This window comes from Argentina silus (assembly GCF_951799395.1).
Source record: "Argentina silus genome assembly, chromosome: X".
Taxonomy (NCBI): Eukaryota; Metazoa; Chordata; class Actinopteri; order Argentiniformes; family Argentinidae; genus Argentina; species Argentina silus.
Window position 1 is genome coordinate 18,548,293 of NC_139653.1, and position 15,166 is coordinate 18,563,458.

The 15,166-nt window shown below is 40.9% G+C and overlaps 2 protein-coding genes across 8 annotated transcripts; one reads left to right on the forward strand and one right to left on the reverse strand.

Moving 5' to 3' along the window:
- Positions 1-929: 929 nt before the first annotated feature.
- Positions 930-6,352, forward strand: csgalnact2 (chondroitin sulfate N-acetylgalactosaminyltransferase 2). Of its 2 annotated transcripts, XM_083695107.1 has the most exons (8): positions 930-999; positions 1,516-2,492; positions 2,639-2,855; positions 3,036-3,137; positions 3,304-3,482; positions 3,663-3,757; positions 4,039-4,120; positions 4,277-6,352. In XM_083695107.1, exons 2-8 carry the CDS (start codon positions 1,841-1,843, stop codon positions 4,567-4,569), a joined length of 1,620 nt encoding a protein of 539 aa, XP_083551233.1. In that variant the 5' UTR covers positions 930-999; positions 1,516-1,840; the 3' UTR covers positions 4,570-6,352. The 2 variants fall into 2 exon arrangements, with proteins under 2 accessions (XP_083551233.1, XP_083551232.1); XM_083695106.1 differs by having other exon boundaries at positions 964-2,492.
- A 946-nt stretch (positions 6,353-7,298) lies between these two features.
- On the reverse strand, positions 7,299-14,925 carry sec23ip (SEC23 interacting protein). Of its 6 annotated transcripts, none has more exons than XM_083695818.1 (18): positions 14,740-14,925; positions 13,803-14,299; positions 13,437-13,638; positions 12,972-13,165; positions 12,687-12,776; positions 12,415-12,535; positions 12,224-12,313; positions 11,792-11,933; positions 11,161-11,369; positions 10,950-11,050; positions 10,688-10,858; positions 10,359-10,454; positions 10,106-10,270; positions 9,861-10,016; positions 9,454-9,556; positions 9,183-9,368; positions 8,041-8,203; positions 7,299-7,786 (listed from the first exon to the last, which is right to left on the reverse strand). In XM_083695818.1, the coding sequence occupies exons 1-18, from the start codon at positions 14,870-14,872 to the stop codon at positions 7,705-7,707; spliced, it is 2,901 nt and encodes a 966-aa protein (XP_083551944.1). In that variant the 5' UTR covers positions 14,873-14,925; the 3' UTR covers positions 7,299-7,704. The 6 variants fall into 6 exon arrangements, with proteins under 6 accessions (XP_083551944.1, XP_083551945.1, XP_083551943.1 ...); XM_083695819.1 differs by having other exon boundaries at positions 8,041-8,200; positions 10,688-10,861; XM_083695817.1 differs by having other exon boundaries at positions 10,688-10,861.
- Between the last annotated feature and the right edge of the window lie 241 nt (positions 14,926-15,166).

The following is a 15,166-nucleotide window of genomic DNA, read 5'->3' on the forward strand; positions in this document are numbered from 1 at the left end:
ATTCAACATGAGTGCCCTTACCTGTTTCGGCATCACTTATCCCAGCTTTGAAAATATGCATATACTCTCCATCATTCTGGGATTTTCTCCGGCCCCAGGAAATATCCAAAGAGCTGCTTAATATCAATACAAATTCTGTACGGATATTAAGCAGCCCTTTGGATATTTTGTGGGGCTATACACTTCTAGAATGTAGTTCAAGTGAGTTTGAGTCTAAAGTGGTGTCTTACCAATTGTTGATGGCTTTTTACAGAGGCCATACTGCTCAAAGTGCCCTATTTGGACTGCCTAAGACACATTCTAGAAGTTTTGCAGAGTAGACCAGTACCAAAGTTTAAATAATTGAGAAACATTTATGTACAGTCCGTTATATGTGCGAAATAGGGCACTTTGAGCTGTATGGCCACAGTAAAAAGCCATCAACATTTTGTATGACACAGCTCATGGTTGAAACTCACTTGATCCATGTTCTAGAAGTTTGCAGAGTAGACTGGTAACAGATGAGTTTAAATAATCAATAAATAATTATGTACAGTTCATTGTATGTGCCCTATGCAGTTCAGACAGGGCACTTTGAGCTGGTTGGCCACAGTAAAAAGCCACCAACATTTTGTAGGATACCGCTCATGGTTAAAACTAACTTAATCCATATTCTAGACGTGTTGCCAAGTAGACTGGTACCAGAGATGAGTTGAAAAATATTTGTGTACAGTCGATTATTTTGGGGTGATACTATTCTAACAGGGTAATTAGGATATTAGAACAATTACAAACCCATGTTGTTTCTGGCTCCTTGGTCCGTATTTACTGTTTAAATGCTAAATGGAGTTTAACTTGGGCACCTTTATTTTGAAGAAATCTACTAAGACATTCACTAACATTCACCGGAATTAGGTGGGCGGTGTTCTACTATTAGAGCTCACGGAACACAGATGTGGCCGGGGCGGGGGACAATGAGAGGCTTACAGTATGGAGAGGCTAATATTAGCGATCTACTAGGTTGGCTTTCTTATTTATTTAAGGTTTCCCCTTGTCTGTTTGGTTATTTACTGGCAACTGCAACAAGCACAGGGTTTAAGTTTACTCTATATGCTACATGCTTAGCCAGCTTGTCTTTACCTGTATTGTTAGGTAGCTTGCTACTAGCATGCAAGCGCGGTAGCACTAGCAAGTAAGCAAGTTGGATAGTAGTGTGGTGGTTGTTGCAGTTGTTCTTTCCACCTAACCTACAATACAATCGTAGATGTTTATATTTGGTATAATGGTAGCTAGCTAGTTAGCCAACTTGGATAATGCAATCCTGAACTTTATTTACAAGTGACAGCTACTTAAAATGCAAGTTCCCGTTTTAGTTGCTACATGTACATTGACTGTTATTGTCGGAGGGTTGCCACATTCATTATTTGTGTGCATTGCATCATTTAGGTCTAAGGTCCGGAGAATAACCTTCTTTTGCATAATTTGTTATCATTGTTTATACTCTAGCTGATTGTTTTGTTATCTTATTTATGTTAGGTTCTTTGCACCCGGGTTAGTAAAGGAACACCGCTATCGGGCAATCATCAATGAAGACACAAGGAATTCCCCTGAAATTCCCAATAATGTGACTTTAAAGAACACATTTGCTGTGACTAAAGTCGTTATAGCTTTGTGTAGTGGACTTTAAAGAGAAAACGACCATATTGTTTTAGATATAACTTATCAAAGGGAACTTCAATACAATTATTTTTACAGTACTTGTAAATGTATCAGATCTGAAATGATCTGTCCAGCTTGACAGAGACTTTGCTGACGTTAAAGGGAATGCAGACTTGTTAGCCCTGTACTGCATGCGAGCGTGATGCCCAGGCGAGGGTTGCCTCTGCAGGGCCGGGTGCGCTGGCTGCTCCTAGGGCTCTTCCTGCTGTTGGTTCTGCTGCTGTTTGCCTATCTGCTGGAGTGCACCCCCCCAGCAGATGTTAGCCTGGTTCTTCCGGGACTGGGAGGGGAGTCGTATGGGAAGGAGTACTACCAGGCCCTGCTGCAGGAGCAGGAGGAGCGCCATCTCAGTCGCGCTGCCAGCCTCAAGCGCCAGATTGCCCAGCTCAAACAGGAGCTTCAGGAGATGAGTGATAAGCTGAAGGTGCTGCAGGACAGGAAAGAGCTCCCCGGGGTCCAAGGGCTAGCCGAGGCCAAGGACCAGGAGCCAGGAGATCTCCTGGAGTATCTTCACTCTCAGATCGACAAGGCAGAGGTGAATACGGGAGCACGTCTGCCCAGTGAGTACGCCCTGGTCCCTTTTGAGAGCTTCACTTCCAGTAAGGTGTACCAGCTGGAGATGGGGCTGACTCGGCATCCAGAGGAGAAGCCTGTGCGTAAAGACCGCAGGGACGAGCTGGTGGAGGTCATCGAAGCTGCCCTGGACGTTATCAACAACCCTGACGAAGAGGATGGCCAGGAGGACGATGTGCCCATGCAGCGGCAAACATACACAGAAAGCCATTTTATTGAGGGTAAGACCTGTGCTGTTATGTGGATCACTTATCTAGGCTACTTGTTTCACGCTAAGTCTAAAGGAGTTGTAAGTTGGTTACTTATGTTTGACAGAACTTCACTATTATGTGGCTGATCTCTATGATGTATCCACTTATAATGGCAGGGTTGTATAGGACAGAGCGGGACAAAGGTACTCTCTACGAGCTATTCTTTGCCAAAGAGGATTCCAACAACTTCCACCATGTCACTCTTTTCCGGCCATTTGGTCCCTTAATGAAAGTCAAGAGCACTTCCATAGAAACAACAGGAATCGTCATCAATATCATTGTGCCACTGGCGGGCAGAACAGAGGCCTTTTCGCAGTTCCTACTCAACTTCAGGTGTGTGGTGACTTTTTTTCTAATACTGGATTTCTTTAATACTGCGATACCCTTAGGCTAATAGGCTACTTCATATTGCATGAACTGACCCCAGTGTTTACTTTAAAGAATGATATATAGGCCGCCTAGTGATGTTTTAGATACTGGTTATGTATTAACAGTATTTTTTTGTGCTTGCAGGGAAGTTTGCATACAACATGATAGACAAGTGCATCTTACAGTGGTTTACTTCAGACAGGAAGGCTTGCAAGAAGTGAAGTCCTCTTTGGAAAAAATGTCCAGGTTTGTTATTTTATTGTGAATTAAAATATTATTGTGCTTCTGTATTATTCAGTTTTACTTTGTCACTTTACCATTGGTGTTAGTTTTCTGTTATCTGCAAGAATCTGTTTGAGTGACTGATATTTGTAATCTCTGGCTATATTGGACTAACATAATTGAATCCCAGGGAGGAGAACTTTTCCAACTACACACTTATCCCAGTGGATGAGGAGTTTTCCAGGGGTAGAGGTCTTGACATCGGAGCCCACGCTTGGAAGAAGGGTGATGTGTTAATGTTCTTCTGTGACGTCGATATCTACTTCACACTGGAATTCCTGAACACCTGCCGCCTTCACACAGCTCCAAGTAGGTGTCTTCTACCAGAATATGGCCACACATTCCTTGTGTTAAATTTGTTTGGGCTTATTCATCAGTACCCTGGACAGTGTCATATATTGCCTTTTTCTGTATTCATGCTATTGACATTTAGGTTATTAGTGAATGCGAGAAGATTTTTTTAAACCCATGTTTTCTTTCTTCTTGAAGACAAGAGAGTTTTTTATCCAGTGGTTTTCAGTCTGTATAATCCTGCCATCGTTTATGGAAATTTGGAGCTGGCTCCGCCCATCGAAAATCAGCTTGTAAGTACCTGAAAAAACCCTAACTCTTTCAAAAGAGGGTAGATGGAATTATTTTCACAGAATAGAAATATCATATTAATACCTCATTTGTTTTTTTGTCATGTCAATTAAATGCAGATGTGTATGCTTGGTTATGAAAAGACTAAGTCATCTAATTTTGGTATTTTTAAATTCAATTTTAATTCATTTGAAATACTGGGGATAATGAGACTGCCTTGAAACAGGCAATTTCGTCAGATTCCCATGAACTAGCCAATGAGAAGTGCTCTTTTTACATACAGATTCATAAAAAAGATGCTGGATTCTGGAGAGATTTTGGCTTTGGAATGACATGTCAGTACCGCTCAGACTTCCTCAATATTGGTATGCAGCGTTCGTCAATTGTTCATTGTTATTCATACTTGCATACATATTTATACTGTATTATTACAGTATTGTTTTCTGTGCCTTTGAAATATTTTCTACAAATCAAGTTAGCTATCTTGAGAGATTTTAATAGCAGTTAATTCTGTTTTCTAGGTGGCTTTGATCTGGAAGTAAAAGGTTGGGGAGTGGAAGACGTCCACTTGTACAGGAAGTATCTGCGGAGCGACCTTATTGTAATGCGCACTCCAGTGTCAGGTCTCTTCCACTTGTGGCATGAGAAACAGTGTGCAGATGAGCTAACACCAGAACAGTATCGCATGTGCATCCAGTCCAAAGCCATGAATGAGGCCTCCCACTCCCACCTGGGTATGCTTGTGTTCCGTGAGGAGATCGAGAATCACCTGCGCAAGCAGGCCTTCAGGACCCAGAGCAAATCAGAGGACTGAATCAGGCCTTTTTGCTATATGGAGTGGAGTATTGTACACCCGATGTCCAGGCCCTTGTTAATTCTTTGCTTTTTATTTTATTTTTTTATAAATAATATGAGAACTGAGGTATCCTCATATGACATTACTAACATGCACTATAGAAATGACCTGTTTACACAGAAATCATGTTACATTTAATTTCAGCTCAGCTGAAGACATCTTTGAATGTACACAAATGTACAATTATGTTGGTATATGTGAAGCATCAAAACCTCAACAGTTCAAAACAAGACTGATAATGGTACTACCTGCATCAACAACACAAAAAAGACTGGTGGAAAATTGTATGTTGGGAAACTCACATAACCCACCATGATCTAAGCAATGTTCTTCAAAGCAATCACTGGACAATTTTCTCTTTTTTAATCACTAATTGTCTCTAGAGCCATATTGTTTCATATTTCATCTATGTAATGGTCTATGTTGTATTTCTACAGTGATAAAGAAGGGACCTTTGTATGTTAGCGTAGGCTTTGTTGAAAGGGACAATCAGTCACTGTGTTTCTTTGCTTGGAAGATGGTGACTTATCTATTGAAATTAAATATGAACAAGTTTCTTTTGGGATAACTAAATGTACTTAGCAGAGAAGAGTATTGACTGGATTGAGATCGAAGCATTTGAAGAGAAGTTGTTACCACGAAATATGGTTGTTACAAGCATGCAGCGCATCAATATGTTGTATAGGTGTCCAATTTGTTAAGATCTTCTCATTCATTCCAAGAGGGTGATTCATGGCATTATGATTCATTGTACTAGATTTGCCTTTCAGTTAGTTGAACCTTGCATCCACTAAATTCCCACTAAGATGTGGTATATCTTGAATGGAATAATATGTAAATAAGTATTTTCTAATACACTTTTAGATTTTTTTCATGCTGGTGAATATCATACTTAATATGTGCCTACTAGATAGAAGAGATTAAATACCCCACCACCAGAGGTGATAAGAGATTAAATACACCCACCATCACTGATATGGTATTTAAAGGGATAGTTAATTATTGTACAATTTATATTCAGATGGTTCCTTACTTTGAAAGGTCTATGGGCCAGGAGAAACGGTAATCCATGGTCCAGAGTTTTTAAACTCTGAAGATTGTTTAAATCACAACTACTAACTGAAAACAATGGGAGTGAATTGGGGACAAAAATGTTTGTTATTTGTGCCCAAATCATCTCAAATTAACTTAACTAAATTATCTGACTTGGTTGGTAATTACTTTGAGGTGATTTGGCCTCACATTTTGAACCATCTGACTATAATGTCTAATGACATGGGGTCATTTGATAATGACACCCCAAACCCATGAAAAAGTTTATTGAAACATAAAAATAACAACAGCGAATCAGTCAAAAGTGGCGAACAGTAAGATTGTTGTGGAGTCAATGCGAAAAGGGAGTAGAGGGGTGTGGCTTCAGATTTCCGGGATTTCAAAGCTTCCGGCATGAGTCCCTATACCACACTTATCTGCTTTGATATTCTCTCATCTATTGACAAAAGGATGTTATACTTGAACATTGAGATAATACAGATCCTTTGTCGAAAGTGAGACGATGGCTTGAATGAACAATGACATGAACAAAGTGATACAGTGTACTGTATCAGAAACCTTGAAGATAGAACAAGCAATTTTTGTGTGATCATTTGTTATTCCAATTAACAGGTCGCATTTTTATGCAAACAAACACTTTTGAGTTTCTTCATTTGTCTTGAAAGTGTCAATAAACATTGCTATCTCCTCATAATATGTACACTAGTATAGTCTTTGGATATTTTTTAAATGAGAAAACCGGTCCAATTTTGACGGAATCATCCTGGGTTGAACACTAGTTGCGCTCCAATTCTCTACCCTTCAGTATCCACTCGTACAATCCCCCTCAGATTTAAAAGGAATGGACAGGTGTAAGAAATAGGGCTGAAACTCTCCAGCCTTGCTAGCACCAATCCAATGCTTTTAAACGCATGAGGGGAAGTGCACAACTGCAAACTTCTTGGTGAAGATTAGATAAATCTCGCCATCATCCCCCTGTCAATGTTGGCAGCAATTAGCCCATTTGTATTCCAAATTTAAACATACAGGTCTGACTAACTTGTTGTTCGTTTTATTTTATAAAGTTGCTTTATTCACATGACATTCGTAAGTATGTAGAGTCAAAACAGAAATTCAAAAATGGTGGAAAAAGTCACAATAATTACTTATAATAGTAAATTAAATGGATACTAAAATTAATGTTATATAAAAAGTGTAGCTTGAAACACCAAGGGCTAGATTTTCAGCCGGTGCAAAACAGACGCAAGTGCAAACGCAGCATATTGGCTCGGCGGTAAGAGGTGAAAATACGACTGCTGTAGTGCTGTCTCGCCTGCGATCACGTGGGTGGAGTAGAGGTAAATGGTAATAAATAAATAAGTAAATGACAATAAGCACGCCATCATGTGCGCTGAAAAATGTGGCCTTGAAAATAGCACTAATATTTCAGACACTAAGACAGTTTATAGCCTATAATATAGCCCATAATGACAAAGATAATGGTTGGTAAAGATAAATGCATGTCGAGTGTTACATGAAAGGAAATCCGACTAGGACATATAACTACAGTATTCAAATGTTACTTATACCCACAATACACAACACTAAATTGAAAGCATTTGATACGCAAAAAAGAGTCAAACAACTGATGTGAATGTAATGGTTTATTTTATGTCTCTTTATGATACATGTAAGATTTAATGTGCAGTTGCTATGTCATTTCTTTTGTAAATATCTAATTTTATTATTACATATATATTTCAGTAAATTCCAAGCAAACTCACAATTTCTATAATTTAGGCTATAAAAATGTAATTTCAAACAAATAAAGTGGCCCTGGAATCCACCATTTTTCGATTTTCTTAATTTAAGACAAATGGCATAATACAAGCTTAACTATTAATCATTATACAATAGACTACAATAATAGAAAATAAAGGAAAATACTAACAAAAAGAAAAGCAATTATCAAATCAAACATGGAAAAAAAACCTGATGGGGAGAGAAACAGTATGGGGGTTTCAGAAAGGTTTTATTTTATTCCAGCCAACATCCATTGCATCAGTGTATGATCTGTTCTGGGTGTATACCCATGGTCTTGTAGATCTCTTTAAGAATTAGCAGGGCTGTGTCTTCAGACTCCCTGGAAAAAGAAGGGAACAAATAAATATGAATGACTGCAGAATAAATTATCTGTCAATATAATACCATGTCAGATCAGCTGTGCAAAGTTTGCAGTGGGTCTTAAACCACCAGTCACAGTAGTGGTATTACTGAGAATCATATGGCTGCAATTTAATGAATGCAAAAAGAGATGTGTGAAACAGCCTCATTAGTATGAGCTAATATGAATAGTGCTCAGGCTGCAGAGTAATGATCCAGGCATGGCCCCCATACCAGTAGCACAGATGACTCTGAAGAGCGAAGAGGTACTCATTGAAGCTCTCAATGGGCTTCTCCTGTAAGACGTAGTCAATGCGCTTCCCCCCGTTCAGCATTCCTATCTTCACCTGTGGCTCCTCTTCCCTCTGCAGCTCAGGGCTCTCCACCATCTTATCTTCTGAAACAAACCAAAGGGTTAGGGTTAGGGTTAATCTATACAAACCACTACATATACACTCACTGAGAACTTTATTAGGAACACTTGTACACCTTCTCATGGTGGAGGTGGTGTAATGGTGTGGGGAATGTTTTCTTGGCACACTTTGGGTCCGTTAATACCAATCAATCATCGCTTGAATGCCACAGCCTATTTGAGTATTGTTGCTGACCATGTGCATCCCTTTATGGCCACAATGTGCTACTTCCAGCATGATAATGCACCATGCCACAATGTGCTACTTCCAGCATGATAATGCACCATGCCACAATGCAAAAGTTCATAAAACCAGTTTGAGACGACATGACAATGAGTTCAGTGTTCTTCAGTGGCCTTCCCAGTCACCGGATCTGAATCCAATAGAACATCTTTGGGATGTGGTAGAACGGTAGATTCACAGCTTGAAAGGGCACCTGAAAAATCTGCAGGAATTGCGTGATGCAATCATGTCTTCATGGACCAGAATCTCAAAGGAATGTTTCCAACATTTTATGGAATCAATGCCACGAAGAATTGAGGCTGTTTTGAGAGCAAAGGGAGGCCCTATCCAGTATTAGTATAGTGTTCTTAATAAAGTGCTCAGTGAGTGTACATTGTCAAACATACATACTTTTAATGAGGCATATTTGTTTGACATCCCTATTCAAATAGACTTAAACAGCAATATTAAATTACTTTATCACTGTATTCCCATAATACATAATATGCATGTTGTTGTTTTGCGTGTGGTTTTGTACTGAAAACATTTCAGTGGCTTTAAAATGCCTGTGGGCTGTGGTTCTTTAGGGACAATAAATCAGCCAATGATCTCCTCATTGTTCTCCCTATCTATAATCTGATTCTATCTCATTGTAATGACCGCTTAGCCATTGTGAATAGTTAACCTAATTTGCACCAATAATACATTTTCCAAGGAGAGACAGTCAAACCGAAGACTCACCCTCATGCACCTGTTTCTCCTCTTCCTCTTTGATCTGACTGGCTACCATGGCGAGTTCGGCCTGCAGCTGGGCAGAGGAGGTGTGAGCACGGGCAAAGTCATTGAGTGTCTGCCAGGCACTCTTCAGTGAGCTGAGGAAGCCGTGCTTCAGGTCAGAGCCCATACGGGAGAGACTCTCCTTCAGCTCTGAAACACACAATGATCCACCACTTAATGGCACTGGTAATCATAGATGCAACACATCATCCTAATGAAGTATAGAGTTCCATACCAAGATGCAGTCTCTTCCTCCCTTTGTGATGGGGGATCAGAACAGGTTTTAAGTCCAGGTCTGGCATTATCATGGGCTCAATCCTGTATGCCACCGGGTCCAGCTAAAATCAAAAAGTTTAGATATTAATTTTTTCCTTTACAGAACAACAATGGCATTCTATTTTCAGACAAATAACAATATGTCTGTTAAGTATCAATATTAGACATTTGAGCAAGATATTACAATGTTGCATATCAATTAATGTATTTGGTTGCCTGAACTACTTTAAATTACTTTTAATGTAAAAGTTAATGATCATTAACTGTGCTTCATCAGACAGTGGCATCCTGTGACATAGGAATTGTGTGTCATCAGCATGTACACATATACACCTCTTAGAAGACATGTGAGAAGGACTGGCTAACCGGATGGTAGATATTGAAGAATCCCTTGCAGGTCGGCAGCTGGTAACTCTCCTCAATCTTTTCCAGGCCTCGCACTGTGAGGAACATCCCTATTGGAGATCCCAGGGCAAAGAAATTCATTGGCTCAAAGTCCAGTGTGTGGTACACCACCGACACCTAGGCAGGATTGAAAGCAGACAGATTGCTCAACAACCTTTTCAGTCAACATCACTCCACACTGCCATGTTGTTGACATGAGATTTTACCTGTCCTGTGCCAACTTCAAAATAGTTGTAATCAACGTGGATGGAGGAGATGGACCCGCCCACAGGAACCCTCTTGGGGGTGGGCCCTGGGAGTGTCTTGTTTGCTTGGGTAGGCACCACCTCTTGACTGGCTTCCTTTACTTCTGCCCTCCTCTCTTCCACTGCCTGACATATTGGATGGAGAGAAAGGAGGTACATTATCACAGTCTTATCCATTCTCTGGTACCTAAAACACAAATAATCCAAAGCTTACCTGAGTATTTGCTCTTTCTTTTACAAACTTTGCAATTTTTTTCCTTGGCCCCAGAGGGATGCCCATCTCTTTCAGGTCCTCAACTGTGCACATCAGCTTATGGAACATGATAAAGAGAGAAAATCATCATCAATCAGCAATGGACATTGCAACCACTAATTCATGGAGATGTTCAAGGAGTCGGTCCTGTGAGGCATTGAAAATACCAGAACCTTAAGTGTCTCCACTCGAACCTGTGCTCCTATTAACAGTTTCTTTATCAATAATGTCCTCTTACCAGTGAAAATAAATACAATAATGTGTTTAGAACAAGCAAGGAGGGTTCATACAAACGATTCTATGTCAATCTTCTCCTTTTCAAAGGTACTCTGGTACTCAGATAGGCCCAGATGTCCCATTACAGTGGAAAGGTCATCCAACTCCTCTCCTTCCTCTTTAGGCTCCTCCTCCACAGCAGGTGGGCTAACAGCATGGTTTACCTGGGAGTCAGGGGCAGCCACCTGCTTTGAGGGGAAGAGAAAATTGTTACAATGATAGAAATATTGAAATGCCTTAAATGCCCTTTTTGCCTAAACTTAAATGATATGATACCTGTCTACTGTCTACAGGATTGCCTCCATTAGCAGTTGCCATGGCTTGCATAGGTGAGCCATTCTTCTGATTCGACAGCAAGTCAAAAAGTATAAGAGAACCTGTAGGCAAGAACATATTCCACCACATTTGTCTAACACACTGTTTCTCACAGGACTTCAACAGAAAGGTATGCACAAACAGTTTTAGTACAAGTATCAGGGGTTTCTACCTAAGCTGTGCCCAGACACTGAGACTCCTCCTCTGAAGTCTGGGTTTCGCTGCATAAACAAGTCATGAAGCCTGTTAATCTCCAGGGCAACTGTGTCCATTATGGTCTGGCAGTAGGTGGGGCTGTTGTAGAACAGCACATCTAAGAGGGTCTCATTTGTAAAGTGACGCAGACGACCAGTGCTAGGAAGGGTGATCTTCTTTATCCTCCTAAAACAGCAAGACATCATCAATCATTACTGAGTCAATGAGTGAGAGAGAAAAAAGGTGTGAGGTTTCATTTGTAAGAGGTTGTAACTGAGAGGTATACTTGATAATCAGGACAATTTCACAATAACATTTGCCTGTCCTATTGGTCTGCTTTGCTTGGGTTTTACTTGAAGAATGCTTCAATTATCTATTACCATTGTTTGTATCTTTTTAACAAATAGGCTACTGCTGTTTATTGATTGTTTTCCTATTTTTCTTCTATTGTATTATTGTTTCTTTTTTACTTGATTTTTATGTGCAGCACTTTGAGCTGCAGTCTCTGTACGAAAATGTGCTCGATAAATAAATAAATAAATAATTATTATTATTATCCAGCAGACCCCATTCCAAAGCTTTTACATCCTAGTCATGTACCCCCTCACCTGTCCACCCCTGTGGCGTCCCCATGCAGGGCTGTGTGCCACTGGACTGGAAGAAACTCCACCCGGCTGATGACATGCTCGTCCTGGGCTTTCTTAAAGTGACTCTGCAGCAGCTTCAGGGACACACTGCGGAAGTCATCCACTGTGAACACAAAGATACACAACGCTGAAGTCACCAGAGAAACAAACATTAATCGTAACTGATATCAGTTACACAAATAAAAATTGCTGCTCCCTAAAATCACCATAACCTCTTGGTTATGACATACAATTGCAGGTCATGTTATTGAAAGGAATGTAAGGAAATGCAGCTGTTCTGGGGCTGTTCTAAATGGATATTAGGGGGGTACTGTGATATGAATAAAGAACTGCACCGTGTGTTATGGAAACTTATTGCGGAGGGGCTAATTAGAGATGTTGGATCTTACATACCACATTCGACCATGCTCCTGAACCTTAGGTCACAGACTGGACCGATGCCATGCACCATGAACACCAGATGATCTACCTGAGGGAGCTCCCCTGGAATTATCAAAGAAAAAGGCTGTTTGCACATATTTCAGTATATTGTTTAACCAACTTATTTGTGGTAATCAGAAAAATAACTTGAAAATAACTGATACCATCAGGCACTTCGTCATGGTCATCATCGATTCCCCTTTTGACTACCCTCGGTCTGGTCTGCCCGTCCTGTGTCGTACCCCACTCATCTGGCATGGCAGAAGGCTGAAACTGTACTATCACCTGTAAACAGAAAGAGAGAATGCCGTTTAGAAACACAAGAGTCAAGCCTGGGTCAAAACCATGTCCCTTTCCCATTTAGTTATTGTTTGATGTTCAAAATGGATTTTTTGTATCAACTCACACTCTTAGCTTCAAGCATACAATAGATCACCTTTGGATTGTGCATGACAATGGTTTCACCAGTTGGGAACTCCAGCCTACGGTGCCATTGGTTGGTGGACACAGCTTTCTTATACTCTCCCTGGACAGAGGAGACATATGCCACTTCACACGTATAATGAGAAAAAAGTATGATCTGCTATCACATTAACTTCTCAGTCTACTCTACCAGGGTTTAATCCCAACATTGTATTATATATTATATTTTTACTCTGGGTAACACAGACAATAGTGAGAGAACACAAACGGATAACTCATTGACTTTCATGGAACAGACCTCCAGCTTGTCGCTGAACTCCTCTGAGTAGGGGATGAACCGGCTGTCTGTGTCTCCTTTGTAGAACCAGGTGCAGCGCCGCACCTCTGTGGGCTCCTCCTCCCAGAACACTGCGGTACGCATACGGTCGTAGAGCTGCACGTCGTAGCGCCCTCCGTCTGTGCATACGATCACATTCTCAGGGTCTGGTTGGACTGGAAGGGAAGGAAAACAGAATCAGATCACACACTGTGTATGCTGTCACAATAGTCCTAGATAGAGCCATTGCATTTATCAGACATTTTATTTTTATTTATTTTGTATTTAACCTTTATTTAAACTCGTTGAAGTTATACATAGACAAGAGACACAACACAGCATATCAATGGCCAGATTTGCTTGGTAAAAACAGTGAAAAGCACATCAACATTGAAATCAAGTTATTTAAATCAGCCTGGATAGCTATAATGAAAATCTCCATCTCACCTGAGTTATAGGTCTCCTCTAGTTGAATGGAGTCAAGGATACTGAAGGGAAGCCAGACACTCTTTGACTCCACTTGTTTGCAGAAGAACCAATGAGGCTGGACAGGCTCATAGATGTTATAGTTGTACTGCATCATGGGATTGGCCGGGACTAATGCTCCAGCATTGGTGGGAGCAAGAGCCTGAATCTGTGTGGGAGGGGGCTAAAGATAAGGTAAACATAGTTAGAGACACATTCTTTAGCATGATCATCAGCATTTTCATTTATTCATGTTATGCAAGATTATTGTCATGCACCAATACACTCGCTGTAAATAGCAACAGACACAAATTAAAGCAAACAGCATGACAGAGAGGAGCTGTCTACCTTTGTGAATGTGGAAGGTGCCGATTGGAATGTTTGAGCTGGAGAGCTAAGAGTGTATGGGTTTTGCTGTTGTGGGTGGGATTGTGGCTGAACTTCTGGAGCTGCAATATAAGGGTTGGCTCTGCTGCTGAGGGGGGTGTGGCGATATGGATTATAGCTCTGCTGGGGGGTCTGGGGAGGGGGTGGAGTCACTGTACTTGGGGGAGGAGTGCATCTTCCCATGGGGTTCTGGTAGACAACAGTGCCAAATGGTGGCATATTAGTTTGTGGACCAGGGGGTGTTGGGGCCATGCTGACACCACTGGGGACAGATGGTGGACCCGAAGTTGCAGAAGCTACAGGCAGTGCTGGGGGTGGACATGGCTGATGCCCAATGGAGGCAAATGGGTCACTGCTGGTCACAGGACTGGAGAAGTAGTTAAATGTGGAGGGTGCTGAAGCATTCCCTGTGGTCTGACCAAGAAAGCTGTCTTCTTCTCCAACATCTGTAGAATCGTCTTGGAAAGACAACAGCAGATAAAATTACATTGATCAGTAATATTTTATTGAATGCATTTAAATAACAATGAGTGTCTACGAACTCAGCTTCAACGTCAAATACTTAGCGACAGTAATTCATATTAACCTATCACCTTGAGAACTAAAGAGCTTGATTGAAGCTTGCTGACAAATAATATTAAAAGACAACATGCTTGTCCAACCAACCGACCAATACAAAAGCTCTTTCTCTGACAGGACATCATTGACACTTTGTTACGTAGATAGACTTTATTCATTAAACTAGTTCAACAATTCCCATTGAAATATCTTGATCTTCAATAAAATCACAGGAATTCATGTGACAAATGTCGAATGGGCTTGATTTTCAGCTGATTAGCTGCTATTGCTATCATGTTGGTCAATTCCTCCACCGGACTCTGTACTAGGCTTCTCTTACCTCCTGACAACACTGCTGGGCCGGAGGCTTGACTGACAGGTATGAAAGGTAGATTGAAGTTAAACTCTGGTGCCGCAGAAAACAATAAATTTGCGCTGGAATTAGGGACATTATTGGTTTTCCTATCAGCCATTTTCACCCAAATTACACGTAGCCAAGCTTAGCTCACTGCCGAGCAGGCATAACATCTCAACCCGGATCTGGCTATGTAAATCGTTGACGTGTTTGCGCGAATTCACTGATCTGTAAGTACCACGATAAATTCAACCAATAACTAGCAGCTTAGCAAGGAAAGTACTGATTACGTAGAACTCGTTGAATCCCCGCAAGTTCTTTGCAGTCTCAATGGACTGGTTCTGCAAGAGTGGTGGGTTACATCTAGTGCTGCCATCTGTTGCTGTGGCATAGTGACTGCAAGTAAATTCGA

Excerpts from the sequence above, each read along its gene's own strand:
- csgalnact2 (XM_083695107.1), top strand. The coding sequence starts at position 1,841 with ATGCCCAGGCGAGGGTTGCCTCTGCAGGGCCGGGTGCGCTGGCTGCTC. Across the intron at positions 2,856-3,035 it reads CAGTTCCTACTCAACTTCAG|GGAAGTTTGCATACAACATG; the intron begins GTGTGTGGTGAC and ends TTGTGCTTGCAG. Across the intron at positions 4,121-4,276 it reads CTCAGACTTCCTCAATATTG|GTGGCTTTGATCTGGAAGTA; the intron begins GTATGCAGCGTT and ends TCTGTTTTCTAG.
- sec23ip (XM_083695814.1), bottom strand. The coding sequence starts at position 14,872 with ATGGCTGATAGGAAAACCAATAATGTCCCTAATTCCAGCGCAAATTTA. Across the intron at positions 11,051-11,160 it reads AGTGTCTGGGCACAGCTTAG|GTTCTCTTATACTTTTTGAC; the intron begins GTAGAAACCCCT and ends TCTTGCCTACAG. Across the intron at positions 10,455-10,687 it reads AGATTGACATAGAATCGTTT|CTGATGTGCACAGTTGAGGA; the intron begins GTATGAACCCTC and ends ATGTTCCATAAG.